This window comes from Phaseolus vulgaris, chromosome 1 (assembly GCF_000499845.2).
Source record: "Phaseolus vulgaris cultivar G19833 chromosome 1, P. vulgaris v2.0, whole genome shotgun sequence".
Lineage (NCBI taxonomy): Eukaryota > Viridiplantae > Streptophyta > Magnoliopsida > Fabales > Fabaceae > Phaseolus > Phaseolus vulgaris.
The window spans coordinates 1,577,408-1,600,735 of NC_023759.2; the positions used below are offsets into that span (position 1 = coordinate 1,577,408).

The 23,328-nt window shown below is 29.2% G+C and overlaps 1 protein-coding gene across 6 annotated transcripts; it reads left to right on the top strand.

The window, feature by feature from the left end:
- Positions 1 to 12,841: 12,841 nt before the first annotated feature.
- On the top strand, positions 12,842 to 22,910 carry LOC137816472 (uncharacterized). Of its 6 annotated transcripts, none has more exons than XM_068619618.1 (16): positions 12,842 to 13,224; positions 14,248 to 14,655; positions 14,755 to 14,980; positions 15,060 to 15,305; positions 15,428 to 15,543; positions 16,526 to 16,624; positions 16,744 to 16,831; positions 17,069 to 17,298; positions 18,914 to 19,095; positions 19,302 to 19,501; positions 20,270 to 20,602; positions 20,715 to 20,816; positions 20,966 to 21,263; positions 21,682 to 21,830; positions 21,906 to 22,190; positions 22,616 to 22,910. In XM_068619618.1, exons 2-16 carry the CDS (start codon positions 14,357 to 14,359, stop codon positions 22,793 to 22,795), a joined length of 3,033 nt encoding a protein of 1,010 aa, XP_068475719.1. In that variant the 5' UTR covers positions 12,842 to 13,224; positions 14,248 to 14,356; the 3' UTR covers positions 22,796 to 22,910. The 6 variants fall into 6 exon arrangements, with proteins under 6 accessions (XP_068475719.1, XP_068475720.1, XP_068475717.1 ...); XM_068619619.1 differs by having other exon boundaries at positions 12,869 to 12,933; XM_068619616.1 differs by having other exon boundaries at positions 12,875 to 13,321.
- The last annotated feature ends 418 nt before the right edge of the window (positions 22,911 to 23,328 follow it).

Genomic DNA, 23,328 nt, shown 5'->3' on the forward strand with positions numbered 1-23,328 from the left:
GTGATTTAGATGATACATTCACTAAACACATATGCTTTCATTCATTTAACAAAAGTATCAAACAAAACGATCACTATAGTGACTCAAATAATACATTCACTTAAGCATGTTTACTTAAATAATATATCATTTATTGTACATATCATTTTCAACATCTCATTCATATAGTATATTACTAATTAGTAATGTCTACAAGGAACATTAACTATATTGCAAAGTATTATTAAAAATATTTCAAAATTCATCATCACGTATACTATTCATATCAAAATTCAAAACACTTTAAATATTCTCAAACAAAATACAATCTATGCACAAAACTCAATATTATGACAAAGTTTTACTTTTAAAACTTGCTTAAACCTTAAGTTTTCAACTTCACTACTCTTACCAGAAGACTAAACTTGTATATAAGATACTCTGATCAACAATCTAAACATATCATCAAGTTCCTACATTAATAGAGATTCATTTTTGTTCTAGAAATATCACAAAGTCTTACTCATACATGCATTCCTTCCATAAAACCAACTCAAGAATAAAAGGACAAAGAAAAATTTACTAAACAACTTCTAATTAGAGAGAAGTGGTCTACTATCCATTAGGATCTTTAAGATGGACTCAAATTTATGAAAAGACAAATAAATCACTTCAAAATTCTAAAGAGAAAACAAAAACAAAATATTTTTAAAAGATGATGATTTTTGTGAAAAGATGTTTAAATAATTAATATTTTTATTTATATAATTTTTAACTTAAATAATACAATATTCATATAACATATCACTTAAACCACTTTCATCCGTTAAGCAAATTAAGTTATGACTTGGTAAACCAACTTATTATATTACAAATGCTTGCTAAACTAATAAACTATTTCGTAAATATAAAATGACATAAAATAATATAACTACATAAACTTTATTATATAAATGGAATTTGTGTTCATGAGTAGTAATGGAAGAAAAATAAATAAGCTACAAATTGTAAGTTAATAGAAATAGCTTGTAGTTTATAGTCAAGAGATAAACTAGTTTCTTATATGTAATGAAAATTAAATTACAGCAGCAGTGTTCATTTTACAAAATAAAATGAAAAATATTTTTTATTATGTATTGCACTAGGACACTTTTCATTCCATTTTATGGTATAGGATAGAAACTAAAATCCCATTCTATATTTTGAAACTGTTAAATGTTTAAAAAATTGGGATTATGAAATGTAAAAAGGGGTGCAAATAGGAAAACCCTTCGGGTCGAGTCTCATTATACGATATAAATCAATTAGGGAATATCTCCCTTCACCTCCATATTTTTTCCCCGTTCCACCATATTATTAAAAAATAAATTTTAGATTATTAAAAAATTAATTAAAATATAAATATTACAGAAGTTAGTAGTTTTAATAAACTCATAGTATTATATTATGTTTCTCTGGACCTGCACCTCATTATGGAGTTGTATTGGGCTTTCTCTAGTTAATTGATGGAAAATTCTTCCTGCACCCTATGGTTTCCTCCTGCACCTCCATGGGGTGATGAAAAGACAATTTTACTTTTAATAAAAAAAATCATATTTAGTACTTTGCGATTCATTTTTGTGTTGGAGACCATGCACCTCTTTTTTCTTCCTATAATCCTAACAGTGACATTATATTTGTTTTTGTGTCTTTTATTTATTATTATTTTATGTTTAATTGAAATGCAATATTCATACTAAAAAAACTAAAAATAATACCGTTTATATACAATTAAATGTATATAAATAATTTGAAATTATAAATATCTACCAACAGAGATATTTCACTGCTCCTGTCTTGTTAATAAACAATTTATTTTGATCTGAACTTTTTCACTTTACGATACTTCATGTGTTGAAACTATTACCCACATGTATATTCAAGTACTTTTAAATAAGCATCTTTGTAAAAGTTCAACTCTTGTGCCAGGAACTGCACCAAGAAGTGGGAACAGAATATTAAACCAACACTAATTATTTTTCATCACAAATCTTTACATAAATATTCCTCTGACAAATCAAAGTCAGAACTATATATGTAGCAGCAACACCATAATCTACAAAATACACACACAAAGCACATTTAAACTACATGTTCTGTGACATGACTAATTAATCAGCCACATTGATATTAATTAACATTAATGCATGAAGCATATAACTATATCTATATGTATATATATAGATATATCCATTTTATATATCTGCAAGAGAATAATGGTGTATATGTCTAGGGCTTTGGGGCACCATTATTAGTAGCTGCTTCCTTTGGTGTAGGGGAAGAATGTCCAGCACCAGGGCTGTGACCAGGATCCGTTGGTCGGAAATCATTGATCCATTTGTCTTCATTATTCGGAGAATCTAACGTTGTTGTTGTTTTTGCGGCGTTTTCCATTATGCTGCGCCGCCAGAGGAGATTAATGTTGTCTTCCACTGCACCCATTTCGTAGGTTCTCATCACATGCTCCTCTTTCAGTGCCCTTGCCTTAGCTGAAACAATTCCATTGAGAAAAAGCAAGCACAGAAGAACAGAAGTGATGGTGAACACGAGTTTCAAATTGGTCATGTGAAAAGTGATGAGAGAGATTGTGTTGTAGAGTTATAGATTCGAATTGGTTGCAGAATGTTGTGTGTGGAGGTAGCTATTTATAGGCCACGGGGTTTAACTTTTAATGTAAACTTAGGACAAAATATATATAGTTATAATATTAATTAGTGATATAATTTTTAATGTAAACTTAGGAAAATATATAGTGAGAATATTATAATGGTGAATGAAAACTTGTACATCATTATCATTATTATGCTTCCTAAAGATTCTCTTTCTCTTTTTCAATGGCGAATCTTCTAACTCTGGGACCACAGGTACCCCACTTTTTTTGCTAACATATGTTCATTTATTAAATTTTGAAATTTGTTTGAAGTGGAAATTTTGAATATTAATTTCATGTTCATGAAATTTTCAAATACTAATACCATTAGAAAATTACTAAATAAAAATATTAAATAGAAACTAATTTTAAAAATAAAAATAATTAATTAATATATTAAATAAATTATATATTAAAAAATTATTAATATTTATTATTAATAAAAATTTATAAATTAATATTTAATTAACTATTAAGTTTACTTACTATCTATAAAGAGTATAAAGTTATTGGTAACTGAGAATTTTGTAGTTAATTTAATATTGATTTATAAATTTTTATTAATAATATATAAACTATTTTTAAATATTAATACTTTTTAGTCTATAAAATAATATTTAATTTGATTAATATAATAATTAATTATTTTTTATCATTAAAATTAGTTTTATTTAATAATTTTTTTAAAACCTTCAAATGAATAAAGAAATATAATTTAAGCCTACTACATAATAATTAGGAGTGTGAGGAAAATATACTTTAACTGACTACAAAAGTCTTTAGGTACTTTTCTTTTGGTGCTTTTATTAGAGTATCTTCCAGTACAACTCTTCCTATTCTTGAATATTTCTTTTGCATGACGTGGTCTAATATTTTAAGTGTGTTGTGCAATTAAGTGGAGTTTGATTTTATGATCTAGCTTTTACAATGAAGTTTAAATTAAATATATTTTTAATCTTAGAATTTTATTTACAATAAAAACAAGTAATTTTATTTTGATTCTATTTTATGTAATACTCTATTTTTTATCTTTCTCAATTTAAATTACAACTTTCTTTTATCTGTACCACTTATTTTAAGGTGGAAAAAATATTTATTTTAGAAACTAAAAAGTTAAAGTATTTTCAAAGATCACTTAAGATAATATCATAATTTCTTTTCCATTTTTACATATAAACCAATAACAGTCATACATTAAGAGATAAAAAAAAATGAATATTTTTAATAAGAAAAATATTAAAAGTACCTTATTTTATATTATAGTTAATACAAGTATATTTAAGGTAATTAAAGTACCATCTAAACATTTATAATATAATATTTTCTAAAAACAACATGTTAAATTATATTATTTCTCAATCATTTAAATAATTTAAATTGTAGTGAAAACTCAATAGCACATAAGATATTGGCTTGATTTTTTTCCGAATTACATTCAATCATTCCAAACAATTTGACTTTGTGTTTTTTTACTACAATTTTGAAATATCCAATAAACACTTATTTAACTAGATTATGATAAAAGTAAATAAAAAATATACAACTAATATACTATATCAGTCATATTTATTATTATTATAATTATTATTATTGTTATTATTATTATAGTTATTGTTATGATTATGATTGTTATTTTTATTATTATTAATAATAATAAAAATAAAAATAAAAAATTTGAATTTTGAATTTTGACTTTAGAATAAATTTTGATTAGAATTTCGATTTGTAAATCAATAAAAGCTTGTGATTTAGATACGAGAACATGTAAAAAAAAATGAGAAATAACATAAAAATATATCGTATATTTAAATTTCAAAAGCATCATTTTTTATTTACTTTTTATTATTTTAATTTTATCATTATATTAATTAAATATGCTTTAAATTATCAACAATTTCATAAATATGGACCAAAATAACCATGTCTTAATAATTATTGCTTATATTAAAGAAAATTTGTAATTAAATATTGTTTAAAATATCATCAATTAAATGTCCATTTTTATTATTTTAGGTCATATTTTTTTAATTTGGTTTATTTTTATAAAGATCATTGTCACAAAAATGTGGTTTAAACATTCATGACTCAAAAAGTGTGTGATTTATAGTGATTCATAAGTTACATTTAATAAAATGTTACTTTTTCACTTTTTAGGTCACATTTATATACCTATACTCACTTTTATACCACATTTTTATTGTTTAGTCCATACATTCTTAAAACAACACTTAAAAAATATGGTATAAATAATCAAATGGTTTTATAAATGTGTTATTTTGTCATCCTTAAACCACACTTGTAATGTGCGACCTAGTTCAATGTTGTTCAAAGTAAAAAACGGTATAGTGAGATAATATTTTTTTCATGTGATGGCAAATGATTGTTGTTACTTAAAGTGCCAGCCTAACTGAGATATCAAGTAGCATAGTGATGTCTAACATGAAAGCTTTTTATATAAAAAAAAGTAAAAAAATGGTATAGTGAGATAATATAAACACACAATTACCTACTTCACACCAAACACAGGTGCACAAATTTTAAATTCAAAGTACAAGAAAAAAATACAAAAAGATATCACATATGGTGTGACAAATTAAATAACAAATCAACTTGATCAACATGATGAACCTTTCAATATTTCTTTCAAAAAAAAAATATTTATAAATATTCTTCCAAAGATTTATAAATCACAATAAAGATCACTTGATTTGAAAAGTATGAAAATTGTTTTCTTGAAAATCTTTCTTTTCAAAGAAGTTTTATCGTTTGTGTTAACATATGGGTTTTGGTCTAGTCCCCCATATTTTTGTTTTTTTATTTTTTTTATTTTTTTAATAATATTTTTTCATGTGATGGCAGATGATTGTTGTTACTTGAGGTGTCAGCTTAGCTGAGATGTTAAGTTGCATAGTGATGCCTAACACGAAAACTTTATAAAAAAAAATATAATAATTGATTATTATTAAAAATAATTGATTAATTTGTTCGTTCATCAATATGAAAAACACTTCTTCAAGATAATATATATAAGTTGTTCTTTAATATTTTGAAAACCCTAATTTAAAACACTTAATGACAATTTTGATTGATTATATTTTCATAAACTTTTATCTTATTTATATATATATATATATATATTTCTTTTGTCATGATTAATCAGAAAACAATTATCTCTTAAAAATTTAATTATATTAATAATTTGATTATACTAATGTGTTTTAAAAAAAGAATACCTTACAATTAAAAATCTAAAATGTAGATTAAAAAGTCCATTAATAGAATTCAATCAAATATTAATTCTTACATCAACAAAGATCTGCACATAACTAAGATGTTAAGTTGCATAGTAATATCTATCATGAAAGCTTTAAAAAAAACAAAGATAAAATATGAAAATTATAAGCACAAAATCGCTGCATATTCTAATTTTTATCATCTACTTGGAAAAATGAAGTGTGTAAAATTTGAAAATGAATTTAGGTATGTAAAACAAAACAAGAAAGTATAATGTGAAAATTGTAATATATATATTAATTGTTACATTAAGAAAGAATAGGAAAAGTTGATTGAGCATGAATAGTGTGGGCATTACTAGACACACCCCACTATGGTATGTTGTGATGAGACGTTTCTGGTGAGAATCCAACTTGACATTCCAAATTGTTGGCAGCCATAGCAAGATTGGGAACACTGAAAAGAGAGAATCAAGTTGTGATTGGAAGCAACTATGTCATTCATCACACTTCACGTGTTATTGCCACCCAAGTGAAGAAGAAGTGTAGAAATCGAGAAGTGTTAGTGTCCTACACACTTTGAATTCAACAAGTTTTTTTATTAGTTCAACCCCCATTTCCATTTTCCTACATGCTAATCTCACAACTCTCTCAATTATGGAACCTAATATGGAACACGTTTCTCTTCTCCCACTCACTCCACTACCAAATCCCATCTCAAGAAAAAAACACAGCATCTACAACAAGCAACCAATGCAAAACCAGAAATTTTCTAGTGAAATCACCATGAATCGTGTTCCTAGTCTTCTCATTGTTGGAACATGCGTTCACGTACGTTTAATGTTGATTTGTGATTTCAGTTCGTTTGTCTTGTTACAAGATATTTAAAGAGAAGAAGAATCACAGTTTTAAAAAGGAAATTTCCCACAAAGAGTTAGAACCAACGTGGGAATTCCTGTGCCAATCTTTTCATCCACATTGGTGGATTTCACATGTTTGAAACACAACAATGAGCTCCACTTTTACTTAATTGCTTTTTTCCACGTCAAATAATTTCACGTACCACTATAAAAAAATATTAAATAAAATTTGATTTTATTATTACCGGTCGGTACCTGACAAGTTTGTCTCGGTTTCGATGACCGACCACCCGAGTCAAAAAACATTTCAAGACATGTAATTAATGACAATAACGACAATTGCAACAACACTTAATGAATCACATTCATGTCCCAAAATATACGGGAAATATCCCTGACAAATCATCAACTGGAAGACTATACAAATATTTTTCAAATATTCCAACGTACCTATATACCAATATACCTCCCTATGCACAAAGTACTTACTTGATCGTCAGAGTACCTATTTCAGGTCTCCTCCGACTGAGCATCAGCATTTGAAGAAGTAGACTCGAATGAAGGAATCAGAGGATCACCGACATATCAACAATTATACGTCCAACTCACTGTCTAGGCCCTCTTTGTGTATAGAGGTACAATAACCATTAGCTACTTACTACTTTATGTTCTAAATTAGTCTCTAATAGTCTTTTACAGACCAATTTAAAATCTCAAAATATTAGTCGTTAAACTTAGGTAGTTAATTTAGATACAAATTTATAAACTATTTTATAAATTTTTATTAATAATAAAAACCATTTTAGATATGAATAATTTTTTAGTCTCTAAATTTGTACCTAATTTAGTTAATATAGTAAATAATTATTATTTTCTCTAAATTTAGTTATTATTTAATTTTTTTTAGTGTCCGTTAAAAATTCGGTTAAATAATAATATATATTATAAACTATCAATTCATTAGGAATTATATTAGGAATGTTTTCAAGATAACTATTAGCCTCAGATATATGGATAGTAAAATAACTAATAATGCGAAAGAAGGGTGTAATATTTAACAAACTTTGCTTAATAAATATATATAAAAAGACTTAAAAAGTGTTTCATTAGCATCTTCCTTTCTCTTTAGAGTATATGCACACATCTTATATTCTTTTAGAATTTGACGATGTACGTTTACTTAATTTAACTATTATTAATATGCATTTGTTTGTGCTAGTGGGATTTGGAATCATAAATTATTAATATATATCATGGTTTTTAATTAATTATGATGACATAAACACACTTCTCTAATTGACTGTTAAATACGCATTATGAGGAGAATCTAAGTAAAGATTTGTGGGGAACCAATTTGACCAAAGCATCTTCTTCTGAGGCTTGAGAGCTTATGTAGAGGAAGTTATTTAATTCCTTTTAAATTCCTCATTCTGGTTTCTATTCATTTTCACTATTTCAAATTTTAGAATGTTCGATTTTATAAATACTTATTTCTCTTAATTATATAGATGTTTTACTCGTGAATAAAGGGTTTTGTTAAAAGGATCATAGACATTGGATTTTATAAGCCCCGTTGATTAGAAAACGTTGATTTCACAAAATTTAAAATCCAGAATTACAAAAGTAAATTTATTTGTTTTGAAAATATATATTTCTATTAGCAATTCATTATAACAAGAGTTAAATATATTTTTCTTATTATATTATAACTCAAAATTAATTATTGTTTTTGTCAAACTTAAACTATTAAAATTAATTATTATCAGTTTTTTTTACTTAACAATCGAGTTTTTAGAATGAGCTGTATTATAACATTCAATCAATTATGAGTCAAAAATATATTTTAACATTTTAATTCACTAAAAATCTGTTGGTCACTTAAAAAAATCATAATAATAATGCATTCTAATAATTTTTTATTACAAATACAAAAGAAGTCTAAATAATAAACTAAGAACGAAAATCAATTTCAAATAACTCATGAAAAAAAACATATTTAATCTTTATAATAAAAATTGTAAAAAGATATTAAAAATTAAATAACATAATAAAATTCAAAAAAGAATTTGAGATCATACATGATAATATCCTCTCTTACAATTAGGTGTATTTTTCAAAATAATTATTGTAAAAATAAAGTCTTACCTTACATTATAAAATCATGATAAGATGAGTATAAAAAATTTACCAAACTGTTAATACATTTTGAATTATCTTAAATAAAGAGACATGACATTACATAACCTAGAATATGCTTTCCCCAAACCCCTAGTGTGAAAATGTGTTATAAAAGTGTAAGCAATCTTTACCAAATTGCGCACAAAAGCCTAAAACCAAAACCAAATGGTAGCAAAAGGAAGAAGGCACTAGGATCCTGTGGGGTTGAGAATGAACGTATGATGATTTTCTATGAGAAACCAAAATTATCATACATAGTCAAATGAATATGATGATTTGAGTTTACTTTGAAGGTGCTTTTTTCTCTCTCCATTAAAGGACACATGAAACGTTCATGGAGACTTGGGGTTTCTTCCTCAAGCTGGGGAACTTTGTTTACCACCCAATAGAGAGAGAGTGGACACCAAAGACCACTATTTCATCTTTGTGGTGTCAAATCATTTTACAATAACAAAATGTGTTTTAATATTATACCTTTTGGACTCATGGTAGGTTAGACAATTTTTTTTTATGAGTAATAAATAAATAAAATAAAATTAGGAGTGTCTCAATCCTTATACAGACATTTCAGGGTATCTTAACCCTTATACATACATTTCAGGGTATCTTAATCCTTATACAAATATTTTAAGAATGTCTCAATCCTTATACATAAAATGACTAAAGTTAACGTGCTGAGCACCTGATCAATATATATTCTTCCAGCTCTACATACCTTCAAACCAAACCTCATATGAAATGAATGTGAAACAACACCAAAATAAAACCGCTACTACCTAAGATTTGAGAGCACTGGTGAGAATGATTCATAAGAAAACTTTTATGATTAAATATCAATATTTTCATGCATATTTTTAGTTGTCCTGAAGTTCTACTTAACATTCTCACCGTGATCTTAAGTTATCTTCACTTATTTCTTTGTATATATTTGTTCTCGAGTGAAATTAGAATTGTTAGTGTTTTGATATTATCTATCTATGACTAATTGTTCAATTACCTTTTCATCAATTGAAGTTCTTTTTTATAGATCTTTTATATAAGTGATAGTGTATATCAAGACCTCACGTTGAAATAAATTACTTACCTTCTCTTTTTCTTTCTTTGATTTTCTAAAATCAAATTCATACTTTTTATTTAAGTTTTTACTATCAATAAATAAACTACTACAATACAAAAATACAAGTAAAACATTTTTTAAAATATAAAAAATAATTTTAAAAAAAGAATGAAATAATAGAACTAGAAAATTAATTAATGTTTAAAAGAATATGAAAATAAATACAAAAAATAAAATTAATAATATATACACGTGAACACTATTAAAGAAATTATTAAATAGTAACTAGTTTTAGAAAAAAATAATAATTAATTACTATATTGACTAAGTTATATATTTATTTTATAAACTAAAAAGGTATTATATCTAAAATAATTTTTATTATTAATAAAAAATTAAAAATTAATTTCTAAATTGATATTTAACATTAGTTTAGTGGTGACAAGATTTTAGTTACTAATTATTTTATATTTTAAACTAATTAATATAGAGATTAATTTATAATCTAAAATAATTAATAACTAGAACGTTGATAACTAATATTAGATACCAATTTAAAAATTAGTTTATAAATTTTTATTAATAATAAAAATAATTTTAAATACCAATAGTTTGTTAATTTATAAAATAGTATCTAATTTAGTCGTAATTAATAATTTTTTTTGTAAAATTAATTGTTATTTAGTGATTTTTTTTTATATATAAATATAAGTTTTATGTAATTTCAAATTATTTGAAATTTATTATATAACTTAATTTTAATATTTAACTCCTTGGGAAACGAGTTGTACCTTCAAATAATAATAATATATTTTGGAAAACATTGTTTCCTGAAAATATTATATTTTTTAAAGTAAAAATATGGGAAGAAATATTTTTGCAACTTCATATTATCAAGAAATAAATTTCCTTATAAATTAAAAATTCAATAATATTTTGTATTACTGAACTTTATTTGTTACCTTTGTATTCTGTTCAGTATATTTCGCAATGTCATGTTAAATGAATTGAAATATATAAATGACATTATAAGACCCAGTAAGAAAACGCACTATACAAGTTGAGTTCATAACTTATTTTTTATATAATCACGTGTTGCAATATTCATACAATTTAATTTAAATAATTTATCTATTGTAGTAAATAGTTTCTATAAAAAAAATACGTTTTTATGTTATTAATTAGTTCATTAATTTATTGGTAATAACCATATTTATTATTTTTTAAAAACATTGTAATTTAAAATATTTTATATTTTAAGCTATGTTACTTTTGTTAATTGAACCTCCATCAGTTTTTTGTTTGTTTCTGAAGCTATCTACCCATCTGGGCTTGGGATTGGGCCTGGACGAGATCAAGGGTGAATTTGACAAGGCAAATTCTTCCTGCACCATATCAGGTTTAACCTCCACCATATCAATTTTATAAATTTCCAAAACTACCCTCCTGCACCATATCAATTTTATAAATTTCCAAAACTACCCTCCTGCACCATATCAATTTTAACCTCCACCACCATATCAATTTTTTAAATTTCCAAAACTACCCTTATTCCAAATTAAAAAATCCAAAATAATAATTATAATTGAGAAATAAAAAAATACATGCTGGAAAAAAAATTCTGAACACAACTAAACTGGATAAAAAATTCAGAATTCAAAAATATGTTTCGAAAATTAAAATCCAAAATATTTCAGATAAAAGTTTCAAAAATAATTTTTCCCATTTTTGTGTAAGGTTATTTTCATCATTTAGGAGAGGTATTTTTGTCATCTTCTAGAGCTGATTAGGTGCATGCTGAAATTCATATGGTGGAGGGAGAAATTGCCACAACTCTTTAGTATTTATTTTTGCAGAATGTATTATTATCTATTCTGGATTTTGATTTCTGGAATAAAGGGTATTTTCGAAATTTTAAAATTGTATTGGGTGCAGGTTCAAAAATGTTGGGTGTAGGAAGAATTTGCCATTTGACAAAGCACGGGCTCTTTTTGGGGATTCTATTTGCATTTTTTTTTATTAACTGTTATTTCTTTTTACATGAGTTAACTTTTTTGTTTTTATTTTTATATTTTATTCTATATTTGTTGTTTAGTCATGTGAAAAACTGTCACAAAATGAAGAAATAAAGTCTAAGACGTAAGAAAAATCCTTATAGAATGATTAAAAAGTATTTTCATTACATTAATGCTGCGTATTATACTCTTAGGTATAAGAACTAGTTTTCCAAAAACAAAAATTTTGGATTTTTGGTTTGGGCCTTGGGCCCAAGTAAAAAATGTTAACCGTCCTACAACGATTGCTTCTTCCTGCACCCCATACCTTCTTGTGTCACCCCATATTAAATGTGAAAATACTTTTTTATCCTTTTTGTACCACCCCATATATAATTTGGAAGATGTTTTTGGATCAATAAATGTTCTTTAAATTTATAAAATCTAGAAGTCTTTTTTTGGATTTGAGATAAGTCTATGGATTATGTAATCCGGATATATTCTGAATTACATAATCTCATATCCAGAAAAACTTTCAGATTATGTAATCCAGATATATTTTAGATGAAGCTAATCTCATATTCAGAAAAGACTTTCGGATTATGTAATCCAGAAACTAACAACGCATTTGAAAAAAAAAATCAAATTACATAATCCAAAACCTAATCTCGTATCTAAAATAACTTATGAATTATGTAATCCGAAAATTTATCAAGAAAAGAAATTTATAAATTACTTAATCCAAAAGTTAATGTTCTATGTCAAAAAACTTTTAAATAATATAATAAAAAAACTAATAATATAAGACTTTCAACTTGCATAAAAGTTTGCAGTTTCAGCGAGTCAATAATAGGACGGTGATGATTGGGGAAAGAAAACGAAATACGCATGTTGGGACTTTGCGAGAGGGACGCGGAACAAAGCGGCAGAAACTTTGAACGAGGTTTGAATGGAAAGTGTTTGGGGAAAACCAAGCCAAACAATGCCTTATATTGGACCTCCATCTTATCCGCAATTGAAAAAAACTGAAAAATACAAATAATCGCGGTTGGCGTGTTTAATGTGTAAAATTAAAAAGTAGGTTGGTTTCGCGGCGCGTTTGGGGTCAATGTGCAATTAACGGTTTTTAATAGAATATGCCGTTGCGATGTTCCTTGCAGACATTCTCAGATGCCAAGTGGGTCTGAGTGAGAAACCGAGAGAGATAGAGATAGATAGAAAGATAGACGCACCTGTTAAGTTTTCTTCTCTTTCGGTTCTTTCTATTGCACGTTCTTCTCCTCTGATTTTTCTTCTTCTTCTTTCCATTTCGCTCTCTTTCGCCGTTCAAGGTACCTCTTCTCTCTCTCTCTCTCTCTCTCTCTCGTAATTTCCGTCGTTTAAACATTGGAAACGTCGCTTGCAATTGATTATCTCTGCAACTTCTCCTGTAACGATTTCGTTCATTGTTGTTTTTTCCTCGATTAGCTTTTGCTTCGCGTCTTGTTTGTGGCTTGAATATTCTGTTTCCTGTTGCGTTGCTTTATTTGGTTGCTTTGCCGCGATCTTGTACGATAAGGAAAGCGATAACGGAAAAAAAAAACAAGAAATGAAAAAGAAAAAGAAAAAGAAAAAGAGAGAGAGGGATTGAGATTAGGGCTTCGTTCTCTCTTACCTAGTTTGATTGATTCAACTGTATATAACTATTCGGAGAAGTTCAGTTAACTGCTTGATAGGGTTGATTTCGTAGTTTTCGTAACTCTTAGTTCGCGTTTTGACGGTTCGTGTTGTTGATTTGATATTAATGACTTCGGTTAGGGCTTTTGGTTTCGTTCTTCGCATGTGCTCAGATCATATGAGAAGCGTGAAGTTCATGCGCGCGCATGTGCTCAGATCATATGAGAAGCGTGACGTTCATGCACGTGTGAGAATGTTTGAATATGGAAGTGCGATGGAATTCAAATGAATTATCATCGGGAAAAAATGAAGGAAGGGTAAAGAAGAAGGATGGGTAAAGAAGACGTGAGGCCGAATTTGTCGTGGTGGTGAAGGAGAATTGATTTTGTTGTTGAAACAGGAAAACGACAATTCTTTTGTTTTTTCATCGAGTTTTTATTGCTTTTGTTCAGCGTTCATGCTTGGTCGTTATGCTATTACTTGAATGAACATTTAACTGCTTATTGAATGGTTTTATCGTCCCTCTTGTTGTCGATGATGTGGGGTTACCTTTTTGCAACAATTACTGATATTACTGCCTTTTTTAAAACATTTGGTGCAGGATTTCTCTGGTGCTGCTTTCTATGGTTTCCGGGAGCTCATAAAGTGAACTTCATTGCTAGAAATTTGATACATAATATTAGATTTTTTTAAAAAAAAAGTGGATCGGAATGGGCTCCAGTAAGCAGTCTGCTCGTATTCTTGATACGTTGAAAATGGAGAGGGTTAGAACTATTCTAACCCACACTTATCCATACCCTCACGAGCATTCCCGTCATGCTGTAATTGCTGTTGTTGTGGGTTGCCTCTTTTTCATCTCATCTGACAATATACATACTCTTGTAGAAAAATTAGACAACAATGTTAAATGGTGGTCTATGTATGCCTGCTTGTTTGGGTTCTTTTATTTCTTTTCATCACCATTTATAGGCAAGACTTTCAAACCGAGCTATTCAAATTTCAGTCGATGGTGAGTTTCTTTGGCGAATGTGTTGCCATTTATATGCTATTGTGTATCTTTCTGAAACATTTTATAAAACTAGAAATAATTAGGCATCCATTTGTGCAGGTACATAGCTTGGATTTTAGTGGCAGCTGTGTATCATCTTCCTAGTTTTCAGTCAATGGGAGTCGATATGAGGATGAACCTATCTTTGTTTTTGACCATATATCTCTCTTCCATCTTGTTTCTTCTTGTCTTCCACATTATATTTCTTGGCCTTTGGTATATTGGTTTTGTTTCTCGTGTAGCGGGAAAGAGACCAGAGATCTTGACCATTCTTCAAAACTGTGCAGTAAGTTTTTGGAGATTATTATTAGTGTCCCTTGAAGTTGCAATATTGTTCTGATGCTGTTTCTTTTAATGAATAATAGGTACTTAGTGTGGCATGCTGTGTATTTTATAGTCATTGTGGTAACCGTGCCATGTTAAGAGAGAGACCACTTGATCGAAGAAATTCTAACTGGTTTTCTTTCTGGACGAAAGAGGATAGGAACACATGGCTTGCAAAGTTTCTTCGGATGAATGAATTGAAAGACCAGGTTTGCTCATCTTGGTTTGCTCCAGTTGGTTCTGCAAGTGATTATCCTCTCTTGTCAAAGTGGGTTATTTACGGCGAGGTAATTAATATAATAATATAATTATTTGATTATAAAGTCTGCAGCCTTAATTTGTTTATAAATATATATGTATGTATGTATTCACACAAAAGTTATGATGCCAAAATTATTTTATGTATTAGATAGCTTGCAATGGATCGTGTCATGGTTCATCAGATGAAATTTCTCCCATTTACTCACTTTGGGCTACATTCATTGGACTTTACATTGCAAATTATGTGGTGGAGAGGTCAACAGGGTGAGTTGATTTTATGATGTGCTAAACTTTCTTATCTTCCTGCTTGTAGTACGTTTGATTGTTTTAAGTTGTTCAAAGTATAAATTTTTTCTGACATTAAGTTTTAATGGAAATTACTGACATGAAAAAAAAAATTATTTGAATACTCAGATCAATAAATTATGTCAGTTTTTATTCATGGCAGACGACTGCTGTTCAACTTTTTTGAAATTTTGCATCTGTTTCTTGTAAGTTTTTTCACTTGAGAAAACGTTATTTCTTCTTATATTCATTGGACTTTACATTGCAAATTATGTGGTGGAGAGGTCAACAGGGTGAGTTGATTTTATGATGTGCTAAACTTTCTTATCTTCCTGCTTGTAGTACGTTTGATTGTTTTAAGTTGTTCAAAGTATAAATTTTTTCTGACATTAAGTTTTAATGGAAATTACTGACATGAAAAAAAAAATTATTTGAATACTCAGATCAATAAATTATGTCAGTTTTTATTCATGGCAGACGACTGCTGTTCAACTTTTTTGAAATTTTGCATCTGTTTCTTGTAAGTTTTTTCACTTGAGAAAACGTTATTTCTTCTTATATTCAGCCAACCAAACAGATTTTTCAGAAAAAAAAAAACTTTTTAAATTTTTTTTATCTGTGTCTTGTAAGTTTTTTCACTTGAACAACGTTCTTTTTTCTTATATTCAGCCATCCAAACAGATTTTTCAGAAAAAAAAAACTTAAGTTTTCTTATGTATTAGTCTGTTTTGGTAATTTTAGTTATTTTATTTTTGTAATGCTGTTATTCTGGATCATATTTATATTTCCCTGCAAAAATAAATGTGTAAAGGGGCCATGAGACTTGTGCAACAGTGCTTATTGACTGATAAAAATTATTGTGGTTGGTATCACATTTTCAAATTACATTTATTGAGTGTCAACGTTTTTTCCCTCATTGTTTTCCTTTATTTCTTCATTTATATGTCCGAAAAATCAACAGGTGGGCTCTCACTCACCCATTATCTGTTAAAGAATTTGAGAAGTTGAAGAAGAAGCAAATGAAGCCTGATTTTTTAGACATGGTTCCTTGGTACTCTGGGTATGTACGTATTCGTAAAATATCTCCGTTCCAGTTATTTTTTTTTTTAATTTTATTGCTTGCAAAGGGGATATTGAAGGTTGTCTTGAATGTGTGGTTACACTTGCTAAATGATGCAGAACATCTGCTGATTTATTCAAGACTGTTTTTGACCTCCTGGTATCAGTGACTGTCTTTGTTGGGCGTTTTGACATGCGTATGATGCAGGTAACAATTTTATTGGCAAAACTTAGTAAATAGTAATCACTAACTTCCTAGCATTAGACCCAAATTAATCAACTATCATCCTAACACTAATTACACAGCAAGAAAAATGGGACTGTTACTGATTTTTTATAGCTCTATGATGTGAAGAAGTTTGCTTTATGTTCATCCTTAGTCTTGTTGCTGGAATTTCATTTGCTTGTATGTCAGTATTAATAACGAGTCTATTTTCATTTACAGGCAGCAATGAGTAGGGTTAGTGATGGAAATCAACAAGGTGACCTTCTATATGACCATTTTAGTGAGAAGGAAGACTTTTGGTTTGACTTTATGGCTGATACCGGTGATGGTGGGAACTCATCTTATGCTGTTGCCCGACTACTTGCCAAGCCTTTCATTCGAACACTGAAGGATGATGCTGAGGTTACCTTACCGCGGGGAGACTTGCTACTTATTGGGGGTGATCTTGCGTAAGTTGGCTGCACTCATTATTGTAAATTGCGGCTATTATCACATGATTTGGTCAATTTTGATTTGTTAGTTTCTTTAGAATAATAAGTTGACACCATTTAATGCCATGGTTCTTGATTGAGAATTTTGGATACCAAGCTCTAAAGTTAAATTGTGAAAATAGAAATTACAAGTTTTCTGTACTTCATTTTCTACATTTTTGCTGAGGGCTACCAACCAGATGCCACATCATATGCAACATATATTTTTAAGTAATGATGTACAGATTGAAGGCAAACTGTATGTTGATTATGGGTTTTGCTTTTATAAATGTTTCCATTGAATGTGTTACATGCGATCAAACATGTGAATATCATCTTAAGCTTATGGACCATGCTTTTGCAATTATCCCATAACTGCCTTCTTCCTTTTGAAAGACTCTAGCTTGGTACTACTAATTTTGGGCCTTAGCATGCTTTGATATTGATTGCTGCTATTTCCTCTTCATCCCTTCTTAATGGATTGGTTAGTCACTGATGTAAACGAATTCTTTTGAACCAAATATTTTGAGTTTGAGCTTATCCTGTGAAAAGAGAGACAAAGAGGGATTGTTCAAGTCTGACTAATTTCTTCAAATGAGCCAAATTTTAAAATTGAGCTTGACTTAGATCACTTCATTTTTTTTACCTTTTATATGAAATAGATGTTTATCAAACTTTAGTATTTAGTAGGCACCTTTACACTAGGTGAAGTAAACATAGAAATAAAATATAATAGGTTTAAATGTGTTTTTAACCTCTATAATGAATAGATTTTGATTTTAGAAGCTGTAAATTTTTTCTGATTTTTAGTCCATCTATAATTATAAATCAATATTTTTTTATCCCTAGTATTTTGTGACGCTTGTTTACTCCTTATGTGTTGCGTAAAAGTTTAAGTAATCATCCTAGGTGACCCTTCTAAAATTATTTCAACATCCCTAAAATAAATGTTACTTATCTATAAAGCTTAAAATGAATGTTGGAGACCAAAATAGTGATTTCAAATTTTAGAATAATAAAAATGAAATAAAAGTACTTTACATTGACTAAAACCAACATTTACTCATTTATAAGAACCAAAAATAACTATTTCAAATTTTTTAGAGGGATAAAAAAAGATGACTTGAGACTGGAAATTAAAATTTTAATTATAACTTTTCTAGTTTATGGAAATCCATTTAAAATATGAAACTTGATGATAATGATATGTATAAGACATTAATATATATATATTTTTTTAGTAAATAAAAATTAACTAACATCACAATCATGGGCTGTTAATGTCAATCATGGAAAAATAATTGAACACAAGTTTAAGCTTGGGCTTGTTTGTTTTATATTGTTAAATGAGTTTGATTGTGCATTTAAAAAGGCAGAATCGAATAATTCATGCTTAATTTAACTCATTTATATCCCGTAGTACTTTTGGGGCTTAAATAATATTAGAAAGATTTCCTAAATTTGTTTGAAAGGTCAGCTGATATAAAACTGCATTTTTTCTTTGTAGTGTCGTTTAAAGTTGTAACTAGCTGTCTCAATGTTCTATATCTATATTTATTTCCTTGAATGACTTATTTTTTTTGTTCTGTTGTAGGTATCCAAATCCATCAGCATTCACATATGAAAGGCGTCTTTTTGTTCCTTTTGAGTATGCTCTTCAACCTCCTCCTTGGTATAAAGCAGAGCAGATAGCTGTGAACAAGCCGGAGGTACCCTTAGGAGCTCCATTGAAACATTACAATGGACCTCAGTGTTTTGTTATTCCTGGAAACCATGGTTAGTTTTAGCTCCTGGATTGAGCCTTACCAAATTACATGTGTTATTTTTCAATGAGATCATTTAATGGCCATAGTTTCCCCCATTTTTGTATCTTTCTTGCTTCTTATTTTTCTTATATTATATTTGTTTTAGTTATTTTACCTCATCTTACTTTTGCCTAATGCCAATACGGTTGATAAAGAATAAAATTGTGTTCTCATCAGACTGGTTTGATGGACTCCAGACCTTCATGAGGTATATATGTCATAGAAGTTGGTTAGGTGGATGGCTCATGCCCCAGAAGAAGAGTTATTTTGCTTTGCAACTCCCTAAACGGTGGTGGGTTTTTGGGCTCGATCTAGCTCTTCATGGTGATATTGATGTGTACCAATTCAAGTTCTTTTCAGAACTGATAACGGAGAAAGTAAATATCCTGCCTGTTTTATCTTTTTCTCTTCATTTCTATGAAATTGTGAAGTTGCATCACAAATGCTCTGTGCATCACAAACCGTGTTTTATTTAAGGAACTGTGCACTAATTTTTTTATTGTTGGATGGAATCATTAGGATGTGATTATATAATTATAGATAAATAATTAGGATGTACTTGCTGATAAAGTGTTGTTCTTGACTAAATGCATATTTACTAACTTAGGAATCTGGAGAAATAATCTTATTTATCAAAAGCTCTCAAGAAATTTTTTAAAGTAGTCGGATTTCTTCAAAATAGGTTGAACCCAACACACTAAACTCTTGACTGTTCCACTCATTTCATTGAACTGTATTTTCTGAAATCTTGATATATTTTAGGAGTGTCTGAGTGTTTTTCTTGGTCACGTGTTTTTGTTTTTTTAACGTACTGTTTGTATTTGGACTATTAAAGTTAATGTCAGCTATCAATCCGATTGACCACAACATCTATTTTGATAATCTTTTTCATCAAGGTTCAAGAGGATGATGACTCTGCAATCATTATTAACTCATGAACCTAATTGGATTACTAACTGGTATTGGAATGGTGTTACTGGAAAGAATATTTCACATCTAATTGGATCATTATAACTGTGTCTTTGACTGTTGTTCACGGTCACCGTGTTTTTGTTCTTTTGATTTTTTTTCTTTGGACTATTAAAGTAATTGTCAGCAATCAATCTGATTGACCAAAATATCTACTGTGACTGTTTTTTGTCTAGGTTAAAGAGGATGACTCTGTGATCATTATAACTCATGAACCCAATTGGATCACTGACTGGTATTGGAATGATGTTACTGGAAAGAATATTTCACATCTGATTTGCGATTATTTAAAAGGAAGATGTAAGCTTCGAATGGCTGGGGACTTGCATCATTACATGCGTCATTCTCATGTAAAGTCAGATCGTCCTGTGCATGTTCATCATCTTCTTGTTAATGGTTGTGGTGGAGCATTTCTACATCCTACCCATGTTTTCAGTAAATTTAACAAACTTCATGATGTCTCCTATGAGTGCAAATCTGCATATCCTTCCTTTGAAGATTCGAGCAGGGTATGTAGAATGTTAATAACTAACTTGTAGTCATATCCTTGTTTTATATATATATATATATGTTTGTATTTGTATTTTACTAGCACATTATATATTTTTATATTTGATGCAGATTGCATTGGGAAATATTCTAAAATTTCGAAAGAAGAACTGGCAATTTGATTTTATTGGTGGCATTATATATTTTGTTCTTGTCTTTTCAATGTTTCCACAAGTGAGTTCCTCCATATCTTTATGTTTTTTAGTTTTTTTATGCTTTCAGTTCAATGAGTAATTGGAGATGAGTATTTTGTTTATCATTTAAGGTACAAACATCTGTTACTATTTGCTAAAGACACGATTGTTTTTGTACTTATTTTCTAGTGTGAGCTGAATCACATCCTCCAAAGTGATACATTTTCTGGCCACATAAGGAGTTTCCTTGGTACTGTGTGGAATGGATTTATTTATATTCTGCAGCACTCTTGTGTGTCACTAGTGGGAGCTATACTGTTGCTATTTGTGGCATACTGTTTTGTTCCACCCAAACTGTCACGGAAGAAACGAGCAATAATCGGAGTTCTTCATGTTTCAGCTCACCTTGCTGCGGCACTAATTCTTATGTTGCTTCTTGAAATAGGCATTGAAATATGCATCCAGCATGACTTGCTGGCAACTTCAGGTTTGGTTTTTCTATATGATGAATGATTTGTATTGATATAAACTTTGGTAACTTGTTCCACTCAAGTTGATAAATAATATATTTTAGCTTAATTACTGTGGATTCTTTTAGTATCACAAAATTTCATTTTTGTAATTCACACCATATTGGCATATCCATAAGGGCAAGTTTCATTGCTTATATTTCAATTGTTGTAGCTTTATTTGAATGCTGGAAGCTAGATTCGATAGGCTTATAAGTAACGGCTGGACCAATAGATCTAGTTATATTGATAAAACTCTTTATTTAGTGAATTTTGGTCCAAGATCCTGTGACTATACAAATATTATAGAAAAAGATTTCAGTACTTTGTAAATTGTGTGATGATAATATTTGGGTTATAATGTCTGAGTTATTTTTTTTTTTGCGTGTAATCCAGGGTATCACACTTTATATCAGTGGTATAGATCAGTGGAAAGTGAGCACTTCCCCGATCCAACTGGACTCAGAGCTCGGATTGAACAATGGACATTTGGACTTTATCCGGCATGTATAAAGTATTTAATGTCTGCTTTCGATGTCCCAGAGGTCAGAAAATGCTCTGGATTATTTCATTTTTTACTTTTCTTGAAACGGACCCTGTCACATAGATTGTTTTCTCAGGTCATGGCAGTCTCTCGGAGCAATATTTGCAAGAACGGATTAGAATCTCTTTCCCGGGGGGGTGCTGTAATATATTATGCTTCCGTCTTCCTTTATTTTTGGGTCTTTTCGACCCCTGTTGTTTCCTTGGTGTTTGGGAGTTACTTATACATTTGCATCAACTGGCTTCACTTACACTTTGATGAAGCCTTTTCGTCTCTTCGAATAGCTAATTACAAATCATTCACTCGATTTCACATCAATTATGATGGTGATCTTGAAGTTTATACTATGGCTGTTGATAAGGTAGGAAGTCATCACTCATTCAACTATTCTTCGGTAACTCTTTTCTTTCTCTTCTAAGAGTGTGTTACTTTTAGCTCAATCATTTAAACCCCTTCTCTTCTGCGAGAGAAAGTCTGAATATTATTATTAATAGATGAAGAAAATTGAGTATGCATTTGTTAAATAACTTCCTTTATGTAGTGAAAAGTTGTGCATATTTCTAGTCAAAAGAGACATGCATAACAACTGTTCTTTGCAATTAATGAAAGCTTCAGGTGCCCAGCTACTCAATGATTTGCTTAGAGATGACTGCAACTATCTTGGGGAATTTTGAGAAGAAAGAAATTGAATTTCATAACTATCATGTTTGGTTGCTATGGTGCTGAGATTTGATCAGTTTTTTTTTTTTCTGTTTCTTAATCAGTGTTAACATTTTCAATGTGTAGGTTCCAAAGGAGTGGAAGCTTGATCCGGATTGGGACGGAGAGGCGAAACATCCACAAGAGTTGAGTCATTTTAGAAGGTTTCCCAGCAAATGGAGGGCAGTCACCGCCCATCAGGATCCAGTACATACGGTCAAAATTGTTGACCATTTCGTTATTTCACGGACAGAAAACAATGAGTAATACTGCATCTAATGGGCCAGTTCAATGATTTGTTGATTTGGTTATATCCTATTTGTAACATTATTTAGGAAGCAATTTGAAGTAGTGGAAGAAAGAAAAAAGATTGGTGTCTGCATATTTGTTTCACTTATCATCATCTATTACTGCTAAGTGAGATCAACCCATGCTCAAGTGCTGATTCGATTGCTCGGTCTTTAATGCCAGTCCCTGACGAGGGTGCCATTGGTAATCAATTCAATCTTGATCCGTCTAAATGTAGAAAAACTAAAATCAGTAAATTTAGATAAATTGAATTAATGTTAAAATAACAAGTGTCTGATTTTGTAGATTCAAGTTTCTCAAGTGTTGGAGTCATCAAAATTCAATTCACATGCAAAGGCTTTCACTCTGTCACCTACGTCAACATTTTTCTTGCATAAAATATCTACTTCAGACACACCAAGCTAATTTGAAACTTCAACATACTTTAGATTAAAGTTTCCAAGAAGTGGCTCTAGGTAGCTAGTCAAAGAATCTTTCAAAGTAATCCTATT